The sequence below is a fragment of the Oncorhynchus gorbuscha genome, linkage group LG09, assembly GCF_021184085.1.
Source record: "Oncorhynchus gorbuscha isolate QuinsamMale2020 ecotype Even-year linkage group LG09, OgorEven_v1.0, whole genome shotgun sequence".
NCBI lineage: Eukaryota > Metazoa > Chordata > Actinopteri > Salmoniformes > Salmonidae > Oncorhynchus > Oncorhynchus gorbuscha.
This window is the reverse complement of record NC_060181.1, coordinates 30,798,320-30,818,608: the sequence shown is the minus strand read 5'-3', so window position 1 is coordinate 30,818,608 and position 20,289 is coordinate 30,798,320. Positions and strand designations below refer to the sequence as shown.

The following is a 20,289-nucleotide window of genomic DNA, read 5'->3' as shown; positions in this document are numbered from 1 at the left end:
TCTCTGTCTCTGTCTCTATCTTAGTCTGCCTATGCATATGTTTCTGTCTCTGCCTCTGTCTCTGCCTCAGCCTCTGTCTCTGTCTCTGCCTCTATCTTAGTCTGTCTCTGTCTCTGTCTCTGTTTCTGTCTCTGCCCATGTTTCTGTCTCTGCCACTGTCTCTGTTTCTGCCTCTGTTTCGGTCTCTTCCTCTGTCTCTATTTCTGCCTCTGTATCTGCCTCAGTCTCTGCCTCTGATCCTGCCTCTGTCTCTGTTTCTGCCTATGTTTCTGTCTCTGCCTATGTTTCTGTCTATGCCTATGTTTCTGTCTCTGCCTATGTTTCTGTCTCTGCCTCTCTCTTAGTCTGTCTCTGTTTCTGTCTATGCCTATGTTTCTGTCTCTGCCTATGTTTCTGTCTCTGCCTCTCTCTTAGTCTGTCTCTGTTTCTGTCTATGCCTATGTTTCTGTCTCTGCCTATGTTTCTGTCTCTGCCTCTCTCTTAGTCTGTCTCTGTTTCTGTCTCTGCCTCTGTTTCTGTCTCTGCCTCTGCCTCTGTCTCTATCTTAGTCTGTCTATGCATATGTTTCTGTCTCTGCCTCTGTCTCTGCCTCAGCCTATGTTTCTGTCTCTGCCTCTCTCTTAGTCTGTCTCTGTTTCTGTCTATGCCTATGTTTCTGTCTCTGCCTATGTTTCTGTCTCTGCCTCTCTCTTAGTCTGTCTCTGTTTCTGTCTCTGCCTCTGTTTCTGTCTCTGCCTCTGCCTCTGTCTCTATCTTAGTCTGTCTATGCATATGTTTCTGTCTCTGCCTCTGTCTCTGCCTCAGCCTCTGTCTCTGTCTCTGCCTCTATCTTAGTCTGTCTCTGTTTCTGTATATGCCTATGTTTCTGTCTCTGCCTCTGTTTCTGTCTCAGCCTCTGTCTCTGTCTCTGCCTCTCTTAGTCTGTCTCTGTTTCTGTCTATGCCTATGTTTCTGCCTATGTTTCTGTCTCAGCCTCTGCCTCTGTCTCTGCCTCTCCCTTAGTCTGTCTCTGTTTCTGTCTATGCCTATGTTTCTGTCTCTGCCTATGTTTCTGTCTCTGCCTCTATCTTAGTCTGTCTCTGTTTCTGTCTATGCCTATGTTTCTGTCCCTGTCTCTGTTTCTGTCTCTGCCTCTGTCTCTGCCTCTGTCTCTGTTTTTGTCTCTGCCTCTGCCTCTGTTTCTGTCTCTGCCCATGTTTCTGTCTCTGCCACTGTCTCTGTTTCTGCCTCTGTTTCTGTCTCTTCCTCTGTCTCTATTTCTGCCTCTGTTTCTGCCTCTGTCTCTGCCTCTGATCCTGCCTCAGCCTCTGTCTCTGTTTCTGCCCATGTTTCTGTCTCTGCCTATGTTTCTGTCTCTGCCTCTCTCTAAGTCGGTCTCTGTTTCTGTCAATGCCTATGTTTCTGTCTCTGCCTCTGTTTCTGTCTCTGCCTCTGTCTCTGCCTCTGTCTCTGCCTCTCTCTTAGTCTGTCTCTGTTTCTGTCTCTGCCTCTGTTTCTGTCCCTGTCTCTGTTTTTGTCTCTGTCTCTGTCTCTATCTTAGTCTGCCTATGCATATGTTTCTGTCTCTGCCTCTGTCTCTGCCTCAGCCTCTGTCTCTGTCTCTGCCTCTATCTTAGTCTGTCTCTGTCTCTGTCTCTGTTTCTGTCTCTGCCCATGTTTCTGTCTCTGCCACTGTCTCTGTTTCTGCCTCTGTTTCGGTCTCTTCCTCTGTCTCTATTTCTGCCTCTGTATCTGCCTCGGTCTCTGCCTCTGATCCTGCCTCTGTCTCTGTTTCTGCCTATGTTTCTGTCTCTGCCTATGTTTCTGTCTATGCCTATGTTTCTGTCTCTGCCTATGTTTCTGTCTCTGCCTCTCTCTTAGTCTGTCTCTGTTTCTGTCTATGCCTATGTTTCTGTCTCTGCCTATGTTTCTGTCTCTGCCTCTCTCTTAGTCTGTCTCTGTTTCTGTCTATGCCTATGTTTCTGTCTCTGCCTATGTTTCTGTCTCTGCCTCTCTCTTAGTCTGCCTATGTTTCTGTCTATGCCTATGTTTCTGTCTCTGCCTATGTTTCTGTCTCTGCCTCTCTCTTAGTCTGTCTCTGTTTCTGTCTATGCCTATGTTTCTGTCTCTGCCTATGTTTCTGTCTCTGCCTCTCTCTTAGTCTGTCTCTGTTTCTGTCTATGCCTATGTTTCTGTCTCTGCCTATGTTTCTGTCTCTGCCTCTCTCTTAGTCTGTCTCTGTTTCTGTCTCTGCCTCTGTTTCTGTCTCTGCCTCTGCCTCTGTCTCTATCTTAGTCTGTCTATGCATATGTTTCTGTCTCTGCCTCTGTCTCTGCCTCAGCCTATGTTTCTGTCTCTGCCTCTCTCTTAGTCTGTCTCTGTTTCTGTCTATGCCTATGTTTCTGTCTCTGCCTATGTTTCTGTCTCTGCCTCTCTCTTAGTCTGTCTCTGTTTCTGTCTCTGCCTCTGTTTCTGTCTCTGCCTCTGCCTCTGTCTCTATCTTAGTCTGTCTATGCATATGTTTCTGTCTCTGCCTCTGTCTCTGCCTCAGCCTCTGTCTCTGTCTCTGCCTCTATCTTAGTCTGTCTCTGTTTCTGTATATGCCTATGTTTCTGTCTCTGCCTCTGTTTCTGTCTCAGCCTCTGTCTCTGTCTCTGCCTCTCTTAGTCTGTCTCTGTTTCTGTCTATGCCTATGTTTCTGCCTATGTTTCTGTCTCAGCCTCTGCCTCTGTCTCTGCCTCTCCCTTAGTCTGTCTCTGTTTCTGTCTATGCCTATGTTTCTGTCTCTGCCTATGTTTCTGTCTCTGCCTCTATCTTAGTCTGTCTCTGTTTCTGTCTATGCCTATGTTTCTGTCCCTGTCTCTGTTTCTGTCTCTGCCTCTGTCTCTGCCTCTGTCTCTGTTTTTGTCTCTGCCTCTGCCTCTGTTTCTGTCTCTGCCCATGTTTCTGTCTCTGCCACTGTCTCTGTTTCTGCCTCTGTTTCTGTCTCTTCCTCTGTCTCTATTTCTGCCTCTGTTTCTGCCTCTGTCTCTGCCTCTGATCCTGCCTCAGCCTCTGTCTCTGTTTCTGCCCATGTTTCTGTCTCTGCCTATGTTTCTGTCTCTGCCTCTCTCTAAGTCGGTCTCTGTTTCTGTCAATGCCTATGTTTCTGTCTCTGCCTCTGTTTCTGTCTCTGCCTCTGTCTCTGCCTCTGTCTCTGCCTCTCTCTTAGTCTGTCTCTGTTTCTGTCTCTGCCTCTGTTTCTGTCCCTGTCTCTGTTTTTGTCTCTGTCTCTGTCTCTATCTTAGTCTGCCTATGCATATGTTTCTGTCTCTGCCTCTGTCTCTGCCTCAGCCTCTGTCTCTGTCTCTGCCTCTATCTTAGTCTGTCTCTGTCTCTGTCTCTGTTTCTGTCTCTGCCCATGTTTCTGTCTCTGCCACTGTCTCTGTTTCTGCCTCTGTTTCGGTCTCTTCCTCTGTCTCTATTTCTGCCTCTGTATCTGCCTCGGTCTCTGCCTCTGATCCTGCCTCTGTCTCTGTTTCTGCCTATGTTTCTGTCTCTGCCTATGTTTCTGTCTATGCCTATGTTTCTGTCTCTGCCTATGTTTCTGTCTCTGCCTCTCTCTTAGTCTGTCTCTGTTTCTGTCTATGCCTATGTTTCTGTCTCTGCCTATGTTTCTGTCTCTGCCTCTCTCTTAGTCTGTCTCTGTTTCTGTCTATGCCTATGTTTCTGTCTCTGCCTATGTTTCTGTCTCTGCCTCTCTCTTAGTCTGTCTCTGTTTCTGTCTATGCCTATGTTTCTGTCTATGCCTATGTTTCTGTCTCTGCCTCTGTTTCTGTCTCTGCCTCTGTCTCTGCCTCTCTCTTAGTCTGTCTCTGTTTCTGTCTATGCCTATGTTTCTGTCTCTGCCTATGTTTCTGTCTCTGCCTCTCTCTTAGTCTGTCTCTGTTTCTGTCTATGCCTATGTTTCTGTCTATGCCTATGTTTCTGTCTCTGCCTCTGTTTCTGTCTCTGCCTCTGTCTCTGCCTCTCTCTTAGTCTGTCTCTGTTTCTGTCTATGCCTATGTTTCTGTCTCTGCCTATGTTTCTGTCTCTGCCTCTATCTTAGTCTGTCTCTGTTTCTGTCTATGCCTATGTCTCTGTCCCTGTCTCTGTTTCTGTCTCTGCCTCTGTCTCTGCCTCGCTCCTAGTCTGTCTCTGTTTCTGTCTCTGCCCATTTTTCTGTCTCTGCCACTGTCTCTGCCTCTGTCTCTGCCTCTCTCTTAGTCTGTCTCTGTCTCTGCCCATGTTTCTGTCTCTGCCCATGTTTCTGTCTCTGCCACTGTCTCTGCCTCTCTCTTAGCCTGTCTCTGCCTCTGTCTCTGCCTCTCTCTTAGTCTGTCTCTGCCTCTCTCTTAGTCTGTCTCTGTTTCTGTCTCTGCCTCTGTCTCTGCCTCTCTCTTAGTCTGTCTCTGTCTCTGCCTCTGTCTCTGCCTCTCTCTTAGTTTGTCTCTGCCTCTCTCTTAGTCTGTCTCTGTTTCTGTCTCTGCCTCTGTCTCTGCCTCTGTCTCTATCTTAGTCTGTCTCTGTTTCTGTCTATGCCTATGTTTCTGCCTATGTTTCTGTCTCTGCCTCTATCTTAGTCTGTCTCTGTTTCTGTCTCTGCCTCTGTCTCTGCCTCTCTCTTAGTCTGTCTCTGTTTCTGTCTATGCCTATGTTTCTGTCTCTGCCTATGTTTCTGTCTCTGCCTCTATCTTAGTCTGTCTCTGTTTCTGTCTCTGCCTCTGTCTCTGCCTCTGTCTCTGCCTCGCTCTTAGTCTGTCTCTGTTTCTGTCTCTGCCCATGTTTCTGTCTCTGCCACTGTCTCTGCCTCTGTCTCTGCCTCTCTCTTAGTCTGTCTCTGTCTCTGCCCATGTTTCTGTCTCTGCCCATGTTTCTGTCTCTGCCACTGTCTCTGCCTCTCTCTTAGCCGGTCTGCCTCTGTCTCTGCCTCTCTATTAGTCTGTCTCTGCCTCTGTTTCTGTCTCTGCCACTGTCTCTGCCTCTGTCTCTATCTTAGTCTGTCTATGCCTATGTTTCTGTCTCTGCCTCTGTCTCTATCTTAGTCTGTCTCTGTTTCTGTATATGCCTATGTTTCTGTCTCTGCCTCTGTTTCTGTCTCAGCCTCTGTCTCTGTCTCTGCCTCTATCTTAGTCTGTCTCTGTTTCTGTCTATGCCTATGTTTCTGCTTATGTTTCTGTCTCAGCCTCTGCCTCTGTCTCTGCCTCTCTCTTAGTCTGTCTCTGTTTCTGTCTATGCCTATGTTTCTGTCTCTGCCTATGTTTCTGTCTCTGCCTCTATCTTAGTCTGTCTCTGTTTCTGTCTATGCCTATGTTTCTGTCCCTGTCTCTGTTTCTGTCTCTGCCTCTGTCTCTGCCTCTCTCTTAGTCTGTCTCTGTTTCTGCCACTGTCTCTGTTTCTGCCTCTGTTTCTGTCTTTTCCTCTGTCTCTATTTCTGCCTCTGTTTCTGCCTCTGTCTCTGCCTCTGATCCTGCCACAGCCTCTGTCTCTGTTTCTACCTATGTTTCTGTCTCTGCCTATGTTTCTGTCTCTGCCTCTCTCTTCGTCTGTCTCTGTTTCTGTCTCTGCCTCTGTTTCTGTTTCTGCCTATGTTTCTGTCTCTGCCTCTATCTTAGTCTGTCTCTGTTTCTGTCTCTGCCTCTGTCTCTGCCTCTCTCTTAGTCTGTCTCTGTCTCTGTCTCTGCCCATGTTTCTGTGTCTGCCACTGTCTCTGCCTCTCTCTTAGTCTGTCTCTGTTTCTGTCTCTGTCTCTGCCTCTGTCTCTGCCTCTATCTTAGCCTGCCTCTGTTTCTGCCTCTGTTTCTGTCTCTGTCTCTGTCACTGTCTCTGCCAATGTTTCTGTCTCTGCCTCTGTCTCTGCCTCTCTCTTAGTCTGTCTCTGTTTCTGTCTCTGTCTCTGCCTCTGTCTCTGCCTCTCTCTTAGTCTGTCTCTGTCTCTGTCTCTGTCTCTGTCTCTGTCTCTGTCTCTGTCTCTGCCCATGTTTCTGTCTCTGCCACTGTCTCTGTTTCTGCCTCTGTTTCTGTCTCTTCCTCTGTCTCTATTTCTGCCTCTGTTTCTGCCTCTGTCTCTGCCTCTAATCCTGCCTCAGCCTCTGTTTCTGTTTCTGCCCATGTTTCTGTCTCTGCCTATGTTTCTGTCTCTGCCTCTGTCTCTGCCTCTGTCTCTGCCTCTCTCTTAGTCTGTCTCTGTTTCTGTCTCTGCCTCTGTTTCTGTCTCTGCCTCTGCCTCTGTCTCTATCTTAGTCTGTCTATGCATATGTTTCTGTCTCTGCCTCTGTCTCTGCCTCAGCCTCTGTCTCTGTCTCTGCCTCTATCTTAGTCTGTCTCTGTTTCTGTATATGCCTATGTTTCTGTCTCTGCCTCTGTTTCTGTCTCAGCCTCTGTCTCTGTCTCTGCCTCTCTTAGTCTGTCTCTGTTTCTGTCTATGCCTATGTTTCTGTCTCTGCCTATGTTTCTGTCTCTGCCTCTATCTTAGTCTGTCTCTGTTTCTGTCTATGCCTATGTTTCTGTCTCTGCCTCTATCTTAGTCTGTCTCTGTTTCTGTCTATGCCTATGTTTCTGTCCCTGTCTCTGTTTCTGTCTCTGCCTCTGTCTCTGCCTCTGTCTCTGTTTTTGTCTCTGCCTCTGCCTCTGTTTCTGTCTCTGCCCATGTTTCTGTCTCTGCCACTGTCTCTGTTTCTGCCTCTGTTTCTGTCTCTTCCTCTGTCTCTATTTCTGCCTCTGTTTCTGCCTCTGTCTCTGCCTCTGATCCTGCCTCAGCCTCTGTCTCTGTTTCTGCCCATGTTTCTCTCTCTGCCTATGTTTCTGTCTCTGCCTCTCTCTAAGTCTGTCTCTGTTTCTGTCTATGCCTATGTTTCTGTCTCTGCCTCTGTTTCTGTCTCTGCCTCTGTCTCTGCCTCTGTCTCTGCCTCTCTCTTAGTCTGTCTCTGTTTCTGTCTCTGCCTCTGTTTCTGTCTCTGCCTCTGCCTCTGTCTCTATCTTAGTCTGTCTATGCATATGTTTCTGTCTCTGCCTCTGTCTCTGCCTCAGCCTCTGTCTCTGTCTCTGCCTCTATCTTAGTCTGTCTCTGTTTCTGTACATGCCTATGTTTCTGTCTCTGCCTCTGTTTCTGTCTCAGCCTCTGTCTCTGTCTCTGCCTCTCTTAGTCTGTCTCTGTTTCTGTCTATGCCTATGTTTCTGCCTATGTTTCTGTCTCAGCCTCTGCCTCTGTCTCTGCCTCTCTCTTAGTCTGTCTCTGTTTCTGTCTCTGCCTCTATCTTAGTCTGTCTCTGTTTCTGTCTATGCCTATGTTTCTGTCCCTGTCTCTGTTTCTGTCTCTGCCTCTGTCTCTGCCTCTGTCTCTGCCTCTCTCTTAATCTGTCTCTGTTTCTGTCTCTGCCCATGTTTCTGTCTCTGCCACGGTCTCTGCCTCTCTCTTAGTCTGTCTCTGTTTCTGTCACTGTCTCTGTCTCTGCCTCTGTCTCTGCCTCTCTCTTTGTCTGTCTCTGTCTCTGTCACTGTCTCTGCCAATGTTTCTGTCTCTGCCTCTGTCTCTGCCTCTCTCTTAGTCTGTCTCTGTTTCTGTCTCTGTCTCTGCCTATGTCTCTGCCTCTCTCTTAGTCTGTCTCTGTCTCTGTTTCTGTCTCTGTCTCTGTCTCTGCCTCTCTCTTAGTCTGTCTCTGTCTCTGTCTCTGCCTCTCTCTTAGTCTGTCTCTGTCTCTGTCTCTGTCTCTGTCTCTGTCTCTGTCTCTGTCTCTGTCTCTGTCTCTGTCTCTGTTTTTGTCTCTGCCTCTCTCTTTGTCTGTCTCTGTCTCTTAGTCTGTCTCTGTCTCTGTTTCTGTTTCTGTCTCTGTCTCTGTCTCTGCCCATGTTTCTGTCTCTCTCTTAGTCTGTCTCTGTCTCTGTCTCTGTTTCTGTCTCTGTCTCTGTCTCTGTCTCTGCCCATGTTTCTGTCTCTGCCTCTGTCTCTGCCTCTCTCTTAGTCTGTCTCTGTCTCTGTTTCTGTTTCTGTCTCTGCCTCTCTCTTAATCTGTCTCTGCCCATGTTTCTGTCTCTGCCACTGTCTCTGGCTCTCTCTTAGCCTGTCTCTTGGTCTGTCTCTGGCTCTCTCTTAGCCTGTCTCTGCCTCTGCCTCGGCCTCTGTTTCTGCCTCTGTTTTTGTCTCTGCCTCTGTCTCTGCCTCTCTCTTAGTCTGTCTCTGTCTCTGTTTCTGTTTCTGTCTCTGTCTCTGCCTCTCTCTTAGTCTGTCTCTGTCTCTGTCTCTGTCTCTGCCTCTCTCTTAGTCTGTCTCTGTCTCTGTTTCTGTTTCTGTCTCTGCCTCTCTCTTAGTCTGTCTCTGTCTCTGTTTCTGTCTCTGTCTCTGCCCATGTTTCTGTCTCTGCCACTGTCTCTGGCTCTCTCTTAGCCTGTCTCTGCCTCTGCCTCTGCCTCTGTTTCTGCCTCTGTTTTTGTCTCTGCCACTGTCTCTGCCTCTCTCTTAGTCTGTCTCTATCTTAGTCTGTCTCTGTTTCTGTCTATGCCTATGTTTCTGCCTATGTTTCTGTCTCTGCCTCTATCTTAGTCTGTCTCTGTTTCTGTCTCTGCCTCTGTCTCTGCCTCTCTCTTAGTCTGTCTCTGTTTCTGTCTATGCCTATGTTTCTGTCTCTGCCTATGTTTCTGTCTCTGCCTCTATCTTAGTCTGTCTCTGTTTCTGTCTCTGCCTCTGTCTCTGCCTCTGTCTCTGCCTCGCTCTTAGTCTGTCTCTGTTTCTGTCTCTGCCCATGTTTCTGTCTCTGCCACTGTCTCTGCCTCTGTCTCTGCCTCTCTCTTAATCTGTCTCTGTCTCTGCCCATGTTTCTGTCTCTGCCTTTGTCTCTGCCTCTCTTTTAGTCTGTCTCTGTCTCTGCCCATGTTTCTGTCTCTGCCCATGTTTCTGTCTCTGCCACTGTCTCTGCCTCTCTCTTAGCCTGTCTCTGTTTCTGCCTCTGTCTCTGCCTATGTTTCTGTCTCTGCCTCTCTCTTTGCCTGTCTCTGTTTCTGCCTCTGTCTCTGCCTATGTTTCTGTCTCTGCCTCTCTCTTAACCTGTCTCTGTCTCTGCCTCTGTCTCTGCCTATGTTTCTGTCTCTGCCTCTATCTTAGTCTGTCTCTGTTTCTGTCTCTGCCTCTGTCTCTGCCTCTGTCTCTGCCTCGCTCTTAGTTTGTCTCTGTTTCTGTCTCTGCCCATGTTTCTGTCTCTGCCATTGTCTCTGCCTCTGTCTCTGCCTCTCTCTTAGTCTGTCTCTGTCTCTGCCCATGTTTCTGTCTCTGCCCATGTTTCTGTCTCTGCCACTGTCTCTGCCTCTCTCTTAGCCTGTCTGCCTCTGTCTCTGCCTCTCTCTTAGTCTGTCTCTGCCTCTCTCTTAGTCTGTCTCTGTTTCTGTCTCTGCCTCTGTCTCTGCCTCTCTCTTAGTCTGTCTGTCTCTGCCTCTGTCTCTGCCTCTGTCTCTGCCTCTCTCTTAGTCTGTCTCTGCCTCTCTCTTAGTCTGTCTCTGCCTCTCTCTTAGTCTGTCTCTGTTTCTGTCTCTGCCCATATTTCTGTCTCTGCCACTGTCTCTGCTTCTGTCTCTGCCTCTATCTTAGTCTGTCTCTGTCTCTGTTTCTGTTTCTGTCTCTGCCTCTCTCTTAGTCTGTTTCTGTCTCTGTTTCTGTCTCTGTCTCTGCCCATGTTTCTGTCTCTGCCACTGTCTCTGGCTCTCTCTTAGCCTGTCTCTGCCTCTGCCTCTGCCTCTGTTTCTGCCTCTGTTTTTGTCTCTGCCACTGTCTCTGCCTCTCTCTTAGTCTGTCTCTATCTTAGTCTGTCTCTGTTTCTGTCTATGCCTATGTTTCTGCCTATGTTTCTGTCTCTGCCTCTATCTTAGTCTGTCTCTGTTTCTGTCTCTGCCTCTGTCTCTGCCTCTCTCTTAGTCTGTCTCTGTTTCTGTCTATGCCTATGTTTCTGTCTCTGCCTATGTTTCTGTCTCTGCCTCTATCTTAGTCTGTCTCTGTTTCTGTCTCTGCCTCTGTCTCTGCCTCTGTCTCTGCCTCGCTCTTAGTCTGTCTCTGTTTCTGTCTCTGCCCATGTTTCTGTCTCTGCCACTGTCTCTGCCTCTGTCTCTGCCTCTCTCTTAATCTGTCTCTGTCTCTGCCCATGTTTCTGTCTCTGCCTTTGTCTCTGCCTCTCTTTTAGTCTGTCTCTGTCTCTGCCCATGTTTCTGTCTCTGCCCATGTTTCTGTCTCTGCCACTGTCTCTGCCTCTCTCTTAGCCTGTCTCTGTTTCTGCCTCTGTCTCTGCCTATGTTTCTGTCTCTGCCTCTCTCTTTGCCTGTCTCTGTTTCTGCCTCTGTCTCTGCCTATGTTTCTGTCTCTGCCTCTCTCTTAACCTGTCTCTGTCTCTGCCTCTGTCTCTGCCTATGTTTCTGTCTCTGCCTCTATCTTAGTCTGTCTCTGTTTCTGTCTCTGCCTCTGTCTCTGCCTCTGTCTCTGCCTGCTCTTAGTTTGTCTCTGTTTCTGTCTCTGCCCATGTTTCTGTCTCTGCCATTGTCTCTGCCTCTGTCTCTGCCTCTCTCTTAGTCTGTCTCTGTCTCTGCCCATGTTTCTGTCTCTGCCCATGTTTCTGTCTCTGCCACTGTCTCTGCCTCTCTCTTAGCCTGTCTGCCTCTGTCTCTGCCTCTCTCTTAGTCTGTCTCTGCCTCTCTCTTAGTCTGTCTCTGTTTCTGTCTCTGCCTCTGTCTCTGCCTCTCTCTTAGTCTGTCTGTCTCTGCCTCTGTCTCTGCCTCTGTCTCTGCCTCTCTCTTAGTCTGTCTCTGCCTCTCTCTTAGTCTGTCTCTGCCTCTCTCTTAGTCTGTCTCTGTTTCTGTCTCTGCCCATATTTCTGTCTCTGCCACTGTCTCTGCTTCTGTCTCTGCCTCTATCTTAGTCTGTCTCTGTCTCTGTTTCTGTTTCTGTCTCTGCCTCTCTCTTAGTCTGTCTCTGTCTCTGTTTCTGTCTCTGTCTCTGCCCATGTTTCTGTCTCTGCCACTGTCTCTGGCTCTCTCTTAGCCTGTCTCTGCCTCTGCCTCTGCCTCTGTTTCTGCCTCTGTTTTTGTCTCTGCCACTGTCTCTGCCTCTCTCTTAGTCTGTCTCTATCTTAGTCTGTCTCTGTTTCTGTCTATGCCTATGTTTCTGCCTATGTTTCTGTCTCTGCCTCTATCTTAGTCTGTCTCTGTTTCTGTCTCTGCCTCTGTCTCTGCCTCTCTCTTAGTCTGTCTCTGTTTCTGTCTATGCCTATGTTTCTGTCTCTGCCTATGTTTCTGTCTCTGCCTCTATCTTAGTCTGTCTCTGTTTCTGTCTCTGCCTCTGTCTCTGCCTCTGTCTCTGCCTCGCTCTTAGTCTGTCTCTGTTTCTGTCTCTGCCCATGTTTCTGTCTCTGCCACTGTCTCTGCCTCTGTCTCTGCCTCTCTCTTAATCTGTCTCTGTCTCTGCCCATGTTTCTGTCTCTGCCTTTGTCTCTGCCTCTCTTTTAGTCTGTCTCTGTCTCTGCCCATGTTTCTGTCTCTGCCCATGTTTCTGTCTCTGCCACTGTCTCTGCCTCTCTCTTAGCCTGTCTCTGTTTCTGCCTCTGTCTCTGCCTATGTTTCTGTCTCTGCCTCTCTCTTAGCCTGTCTCTGTTTCTGCCTCTGTCTCTGCCTATGTTTCTGTCTCTGCCTCTCTCTTAACCTGTCTCTGTCTCTGCCTCTGTCTCTGCCTATGTTTCTGTCTCTGCCTCTATCTTAGTCTGTCTCTGTTTCTGTCTCTGCCTCTGTCTCTGCCTCTGTCTCTGCCTCGCTCTTAGTTTGTCTCTGTTTCTGTCTCTGCCCATGTTTCTGTCTCTGCCATTGTCTCTGCCTCTGTCTCTGCCTCTCTCTTAGTCTGTCTCTGTCTCTGCCCATGTTTCTGTCTCTGCCCATGTTTCTGTCTCTGCCACTGTCTCTGCCTCTCTCTTAGCCTGTCTGCCTCTGTCTCTGCCTCTCTCTTAGTCTGTCTCTGCCTCTCTCTTAGTCTGTCTCTGTTTCTGTCTATGCCTATGTTTCTGTCTCTGCCTATGTTTCTGTCTCTGCCTCTATCTTAGTCTGTCTCTGTTTCTGTCTCTGCCTCTGTCTCTGCCTCTGTCTCTGCCTCGCTCTTAGTCTGTCTCTGTTTCTGTCTCTGCCCATGTTTCTGTCTCTGCCACTGTCTCTGCCTCTGTCTCTGCCTCTCTCTTAATCTGTCTCTGTCTCTGCCCATGTTTCTGTCTCTGCCCATGTTTCTGTCTCTGCCACTGTCTCTGCCTCTCTCTTAGCCTGTCTCTGTTTCTGCCTCTGTCTCTGCCTATGTTTCTGTCTCTGCCTCTCTCTTAGCCTGTCTCTGTTTCTGCCTCTGTCTCTGCCTATGTTTCTGTCTCTGCCTCTCTCTTAACCTGTCTCTGTCTCTGCCTCTGTCTCTGCCTATGTTTCTGTCTCTGCCTCTCTCTTAGTCTGTCTCTGTTTCTGTCTCTGCCTCTGTCTCTGCCTCTGTCTCTGCCTCGCTCTTAGTTTGTCTCTGTTTCTGTCTCTGCCCATGTTTCTGTCTCTGCCATTGTCTCTGCCTCTGTCTCTGCCTCTCTCTTAGTCTGTCTCTGTCTCTGCCCATGTTTCGGTCTCTGCCCATGTTTCTGTCTCTGCCACTGTCTCTGCCTCTCTCTTAGCCTGTCTGCCTCTGTCTCTGCCTCTCTCTTAGTCTGTCTCTGCCTCTCTCTTAGTCTGTCTCTGTTTCTGTCTCTGCCTCTGTCTCTGCCTCTCTCTTAGTCTGTCTGTCTCTGCCTCTGTCTCTGCCTCTGTCTCTGCCTCTCTCTTAGTCTGTCTCTGCCTCTCTCTTAGTCTGTCTCTGCCTCTCTCTTAGTCTGTCTCTGTTTCTGTCTCTGCCCATATTTCTGTCTCTGCCACTGTCTCTGCCTCTGTCTCTGCCTCTCTCTTAGTCTGTCTCTGTTTCTGTTTCTGTCTCTGTCTCTGTTTCTGCCTCTGTTTTTGTCTCTGCCACTGTCTCTGTCTCTGTCTCTGTCTCTGTTTCTGTCTCTGCCACTGTCTCTTCCTCTCTCTTAGTCTGTCTCTGTCTCTGTTTCTGTCTCTGTCTCTGCCTCTCTCTTAGTCTGTCTCTGTTTCTGTCTCTGCCTCTGTCTCTGCCTCTCTCTTAGTCTGTCTCTGTCTCTGCCTCTGTCTCTGCCTCTCTCTTAGTCTGTCTCTTAGTCTGTCTCTTAGTCTGTCTCTGTCTCTGCCTCTGTTTCTGCCACTGTCTCTGCCTCTCTTTTAGTCTGTCTCTTAGTCTGCCTCTGTCTCTACCTCTCTCTTAGTCTGTCTCTGTCTCTGCCCATGTTTCTGTCTCAGCCACTGTCTCTGCCTCTCTCTTAGCCTGCCTCTGTTTCTGCCTCTGTTTCTGTCTCTGTCTCTGCCTCTCTCTTAGTCTGTCTCTGTCTCTGTCTCTGCCAATGTTTCTGTCTCTGCCTCTCTATTAGTCTGTCTCTGCCTCTGTTTCTGTCTCTGCCACTGTCTCTACCTCTCTCTTAGTCTGTCTCTTGGTCTGTCTCTGTCTCTGCCAATGTTTCTGTCTCTGCCTCTCTCTTAGTCTGTCTCTGATTCTGTCTCTTTTTCTGTCTCTGTCTCTGCCTTTCTCTTAGTCTGTCTCTGTTTCTGTCTCTGTCTCTGCCCATGTTTGTGTCTCTGCCACTGTCTCTGCCTCTCTCTTAGCCTGTCCTGCCTCTGCCTCTGTTTCTGCCTTTGTTTCTGTCTCTGCCACTGTCTCTGCCTCTCTCTTAGCCTGTCTCTGCCTCTGCCTCTGTTTCTGCTTCTGTTTCTGTCTCTGTCTCTGTCTCTGTCTCTGTCTCTGTCTCTGTCTCTGTCTCTGTCTTAGCGTGAAAAGGGTCACAGTGAAGCTACACACATACTTTCTTTGTGTGGGTAGTCTAACTGAAGGACTGTGTGTGGGTTAGAGAAAGGTGTGACCAACCATGGTTCAAACCCTTGTGGTCTCTTACACCCACAAGACTGTGTCAGCCCACTGAGCTAAAACCTATCAATCAATCAATCAATCAATCAATCAATCAATCAATCAATCAATCAATCAATCAATCAATCAATCAAATGTATTTAAAAAGCCCTTTTTACATCAGCAGATGTCACAATGTGCTATACAGAAACCCAACCTTATACTACAAACAGCAAGCAATGCAGATGCAGAAGCACAGTGGCTCGGAAAAACTCCCTAGAAAGGCCGGAACCTAGGAAGAAACCTAGAGAGGAACCAGGCTCTGAGGGGTGACCAGTCCTCTACTGGCTGTGGCGGGTAGAGATTATAAGAGTACACGGCCATTAAGGCCAGATTGTTCTTCAAGATGTTCAAACGTTCATAGACGTCCAGCAGGGTCAAATAATAATCACAATGGTTATAGAGGGTACAACAGGTCAGTACCTCAGGAGTAAATGTCAGTCGGCTTTTCATAGCTGAGCATTCAGAGTTGGAGACAGCAGGTGCGGTAGAGAGAGAGTTGAAAACAGCAGGTCCGGGACAAGGTAGCATGTTCGGCGAACAGGTCAGGTTTCATAGTCGCATACAGAACATTTGAAAGTGGAGCAGCAGCACGACCAGGTGGACCGGGGACAGCCAGGTGTCATCAGGCCAGGTAGTCCTGAGGCATGGTCCTAGGGCACAGGTCCTCGGGGAGGGATGGGACGGAGCAAACTGAAATTCACACAGGTTACCAGATAAGACAGGAGAATTACACCAGATATAACAGACTGACTCCAGCCCCCCGGCACATAGACGATTACAACATAGATACTGTAGGCAGGGTCATGGGACACTGTGGCCCCGTCCAACGATTACCCCCCGGACAGGGCCAACCAGGCAGGATATAACCCCACCCACTTTGCCAAAGCACAGCCCCCACACCACTAGAGGGATATCAACAGACCACCAACTTACTACCCTGAGACAAGGCTGAGTATAGCCTATAAAGATCTCCTACACCGCACGAGAACCGAGGGGGGGGGGGGGGGGTGCAAAACTGGACAGGAAGATCACGTCAGTGAGTCAACCCACTCAAGTGAGGCACCCCTCTTAGGGACGGCATGGAAGAGCACTAATAAGCAAGTGACAGTTCCCATAATAGGGTCAGAGGCAGAGAATCCCAGTGTAGAGACGGGAGCCGTCCAGGCAGAGACAGCAAGGGGGGGCCCACCGCTGGGCCAGACTACATTTTCTCATTTAGATTCAAGGGAGTCAACCATCAACAATAGAGGCGATCCAGAATCAACAACATACAGATGTAGGATTTTAATTTGATCTGTCTTTTGTTGATGAGGATTTTCCTGCAGTACAGGAAATGCAAATTTGTAGTGTATTTGATTTTCAAAAAGGCTTCTAAAGTTTGTAACTTCCACTTCCACATATTTTCAATAATGAAAAATATATCAACTCCTACAATATTGTCCATGAATTATAATCAAAATAATTCCCATTTCTTTCACGAGTTGGATGTGAAGGATTAACTTCAGACCTCCGACAAGACCAACATCCATGTCATTTGCAAGAGAAAGAGACGTAGGTCGGGGTGCCTTGTAAGGATCCGACGGAGAGTGGGTAATCTGCCTCTACCATCATTCCTATTAGCCAACGTACAATCATTGGATAACAAAATAAATGAACTACGATCATGAATATCCTACCAACAGGACATTATAAACAAATATCTTATGTTTCACCGAGTCGTGGCTGAACAACGACATGGATAAAATACAGTAGACTGGGTTTACGATGCATCGGCAAGATGGAACAGCTGCCTCCGGTCTGTGTATATTTGTAAACAACAGCTGGTGCACTAAATCGATATTTTTAATCTATATTTTTCATAACTGTCTATTTACCACCACAAACCAATACTGGCACTAAGTCCGCACTCAATGAGGTGTATGAGGCCTTAATAAGCAGGAAAACAGGAAAATGCTCATTCAGATGCGACGCCTCATCTAAGGGAAGCATCATGGTCGCCAGGCTCCCCTGCTACAACCGGCTCATCAGGCTTTCATGCCTTCACCGGATCACCAGCCTCCCCTGCTACAACTGGCTCATCAGGCTTTCATGCCTTCACCGGATCACCAGGCTCCCCTGCTACAACCGGCTCATCAGGCTCCCCTGCTACAACCGGCTCATCAGGCTTTCATGCCTTCACCGGATCACCAGGCTCCCCTGCTACAACCGGCTCATCAGGCTTTCATGCCTTCACCGGATCACCAGGCTCCCCTGCTACAACCGGCTCATCAGGCTTTCATGCCTTCACCGGATCACCGGGCTCCCCTGCTACAACCGGATCACCAGGCTCCCCTGCTACAACCGGATCACCGGGCTCCCCTGCTACAACCGGATCACCAGGCTCCCCTGCTACAACCGGATCACCAGGCTCCCCTGCTACAACCGGCTCATCAGGCTTTCATGCCTTCACCGGATCACCAGGCTCCCCTGCTACAACCGGATCACCAGGCTCCCCTGCTACAACCGGCTCATCAGGCTTTCATGCCTTCACCGGATCACCAGGCTCCCCTGCTACAACCGGATCACCGGGCTCCCCTGCTACAACCGGCTCATCAGGCTTTCATGCCTTCACCGGATCACCAGGCTCCCCTGCTACAACCGGCTCATCAGGCTTTCATGCCTTCACCGGATCACCAGGCTCCCCTGCTATAACCGGATCACCAGGCTCCCCTGCTACAACCGGCTCATCAGGCTTTCATGCCTTCACCGGATCACCAGGCTCCCCTGCTACAACCGGCTCATCAGGCTTTCATGCCTTCACCGGATCACCAGGCTCCCCTGCTACAACCGGATCACCAGGCTCCCCTGCTACAACCGGATCACCGGGCTCCCCTGCTACAACCGGATCACCGGGCTCCCCTGCTACAACCGGCTCATCAGGCTTTCATGCCTTCACCGGATCACCGGGCTCCCCTGCTACAACCGGCTCATCAGGCTTTCATGCCTTCACCGGATCACCGGGCTCCCCTGCTACAACCGGCTCATCAGGATTTCATGCCTTCACCGGATCACCAGGCTCCCCTGCTACAACCGGCTCATCAGGCTTTCATGCCTTCACCGGATCACCAGGCTCCCCTGCTACAACCGGCTCATCAGGCTTTCATGCCTTCACCGGATCACCAGGCTCCCCTGCTACAACCGGATCACCAGGCTCCCCTGCTACAACCGGCTCATCAGGCTTTCATGCCTTCACCGGATCACCAGGCTCCCCTGCTACAACCGGATCACCGGGCTCCCCTGCTACAACCGGCTCATCAGGCTTTCATGCCTTCACCGGATCACCAGGCTCCCCTGCTACAACCGGCTCATCAGGCTTTCATGCCTTCACCGGATCACCAGGCTCCCCTGCTACAACCGGCTCATCAGGCATTTCATCACCAGGCCTTCAACCGGATCACCGGAGGCTCCCTGCTACAACCGGATCACCAGGCTCCCCTGCTACAACCGGATCACCGGGCTCCCCTGCTACAACCGGATCACCGGGCTCCCCTGCTACAACCGGCTCATCAGGCTTTCATGCCTTCACCGGATCACCGGGCTCCCCTGCTACAACCGGCTCATCAGGCTTTCATGCCTTCACCGGATCACCGGGCTCCCCTGCTACAACCGGCTCATCAGGATTTCATGCCTTCACCGGATCACCAGGCTCCCCTGCTACAACCGGCTCATCAGGCTTTCATGCCTTCACCGGATCACCGGGCTCCCCTGCTACAACCGGATCACCGGGCTCCCCTGCTACAATCGGATCACCGGGCTCCCCTGCTACAACCGGCTCATCAGGCTTTCATGCCTTCACCGGATCACCAGGCTCCCCTGCTACAACCGGATCACCAGGCTCCCCTGCTACAACCGGCTCATCAGGCTTTCATGCCTTCACCGGATCACCAGGCTCCCCTGCTACAACCGGATCACCAGGCTCCCCTGCTACAACCGGCTCATCAGGCTTTCACCGGATCACCAGGCCTTCACCGGATCACCAGGCTCCCCTGCTACAACCGGCTCATCAGGCTTTCATGCCTTCACCGGATCACCAGGCTCCCCTGCTACAACCGGATCACCGGGCTCCCCTGCTACAACCGGATCACCAGGCTCCCCTGCTACAACCGGATCACCGGGCTCCCCTGCTACAACCGGATCACCAGGCTCCCCTGCTACAACCGGCTCATCAGGCTTTCATGCCTTCACCGGATCACCAGGCTCCCCTGCTACAACCGGATCACCAGACTCCCCTGCTACAACCGGATCACCGGGCTCCCCTGCTACAACCGGATCACCGGGCTCCCCTGCTACAACCGGCTCATCAGGCTTTCATGCCTTCACCGGATCACCGGGCTCCCCTGCTACAACCGGCTCATCAGGCTCCCCTGCTACAACCGGATCACCGGGCTCCCCTGCTACAACCGGATCACCGGGCTCCCCTCCTACAACCGGCTCATCAGGCTTTCATGCCTTCACCGGATCACCAGGCTCCCCTGCTACAACCGGCTCATCAGGCTTTCATGCCTTCACCGGATCACCAGGCTCCCCTGCTACAACCGGATCACCAGGCTCCCCTGCTACAACCGGCTCATCAGGCTTTCATGCCTTCACCGGATCACCAGGCTCCCCTGATACAACCGGCTCATCAGGCTTTCATGCCTTCACCGGATCACCGGGCTCCCCTGCTACAACCGGCTCATCAGGCTTTCATGCCTTCACCGGATCACCAGGCTCCCCTGCATCAGGCTTTCATGCCTTCACCGGATCACCAGGCTCCCCTGCTACAACCGGCTCATCAGGCTTTCATGCCTTCACCGGATCACCAGGCTCCCCTGCTACAACCGGCTCATCAGGCTTTCATGCCTTCACCGGATCACCAGGCTCCCCTGCTATAACCGGATCACCAGGCTCCCCTGCTACAACCGGCTCATCAGGCTTTCATGCCTTCACCGGATCACCAGGCTCCCCTGCTACAACCGGCTCATCAGGCTTTCATGCCTTCACCGGATCACCGGGCTCCCCTGCTACAACCGGCTCATCAGGATTTCATGCCTTCACCGGATCACCAGGCTCCCCTGCTACAACCGGATCACCAGGCTCCCCTGCTACAACCGGATCACCGGGCTCCCCTGCTACAACCGGATCACCGGGCTCCCCTGCTACAACCGGCTCATCAGGCTTTCATGCCTTCACCGGATCACCGGGCTCCCCTGCTACAACCGGCTCATCAGGCTTTCATGCCTTCACCGGATCACCAGGCTCCCCTGCTACAACCGGATCACCAGGCTCCCCTGCTACAACCGGCTCATCAGGCTTTCATGCCTTCACCGGATCACCAGGCTCCCCTGCTTCCTCTGGCTCGTCAGGCTCTCATGCCTCAGCCAGATCGCCAGGCTCCTCTGACTCAGGTCTGTCAGGTTTCCGCGCCCCAGCCGGCGACAGCTTCCCGTGCATCAGCAAGGATGACCGGTCCGCTCCTGATCCCCGGGATCGTCCCTTTGGTTGGGGTCCTGCGGCTGGAACTGAACGCACCGGGGAGGGGGTAGCGTCACGTATGCTCTCTCTGGAGTACTAGGTCACCATGCTCCCGCATCTCAGCCGGTCTGTCAGGTTTCCACACCCCAGGCGGTGACAGGTTCCTGTGCCTCAGCAAAGGTGATCGGTCCGCTCCTGATCCCCGGGATAGTCGTTTTGGTCGGAGTCCTGTGGCTGGAGCCGCTAGTTGGGGAGGGGGTACTGTCACATGTGCTCCCTCTCCGGCCTCTAGGTCACCAGGCTGCTCGTTATGGCACACCTGTCACTACCGTTACACTCACCTGGACTCTATCACTTCCCTGATTACCTGCCCTGTATAGGTCACACCCTTTGGTTCCTTCCCCAGGCGTCATTGTTTCTGTTCCAGTGTCATGTCTGTGTGTTGTTCGTGTTTCTTATTTTGTATTATGTTGTGTTTATTTATTAAAACACTCACTCCCTGATCTTGCTTCCCGACTCTCAGCACACTCGTTACAATAGGCATTCTGAAACCTAAAAAGAAAAGGTCAAGTATTGGATTCTTCACACACCACAGTAACACATTATCCCATTATGCTACCTTGTTAAAAGAAAGCAAGCTTGGCTTTTATACTTCCAAGACCATCAGGCTTGATTGAGCTGTTATGTCTTGCAGTAATGTGGTGCCTGCCTGTATTTCCTTAAACCTTTATTTTAGCAATATATGTCATTGAAAAAAAAAATCATAACATCCCTTTTTGGTCAGTAGGTACCCCACATGACAACAG

At 50.4% G+C, this 20,289-nt stretch overlaps 1 protein-coding gene across 1 annotated transcript; it reads left to right on the top strand.

The window, feature by feature from the left end:
• The first annotated feature begins 15,754 nt into the window (after positions 1 to 15,754).
• Positions 15,755 to 19,583, top strand: LOC124044350 (collagen alpha-3(IV) chain-like). Its single transcript, XM_046364004.1, has 3 exons — positions 15,755 to 15,785; positions 15,929 to 17,944; positions 18,037 to 19,583. The coding sequence occupies exons 1-3, from the start codon at positions 15,755 to 15,757 to the stop codon at positions 19,581 to 19,583; spliced, it is 3,594 nt and encodes a 1,197-aa protein (XP_046219960.1).
• Positions 19,584 to 20,289: the final 706 nt, after the last annotated feature.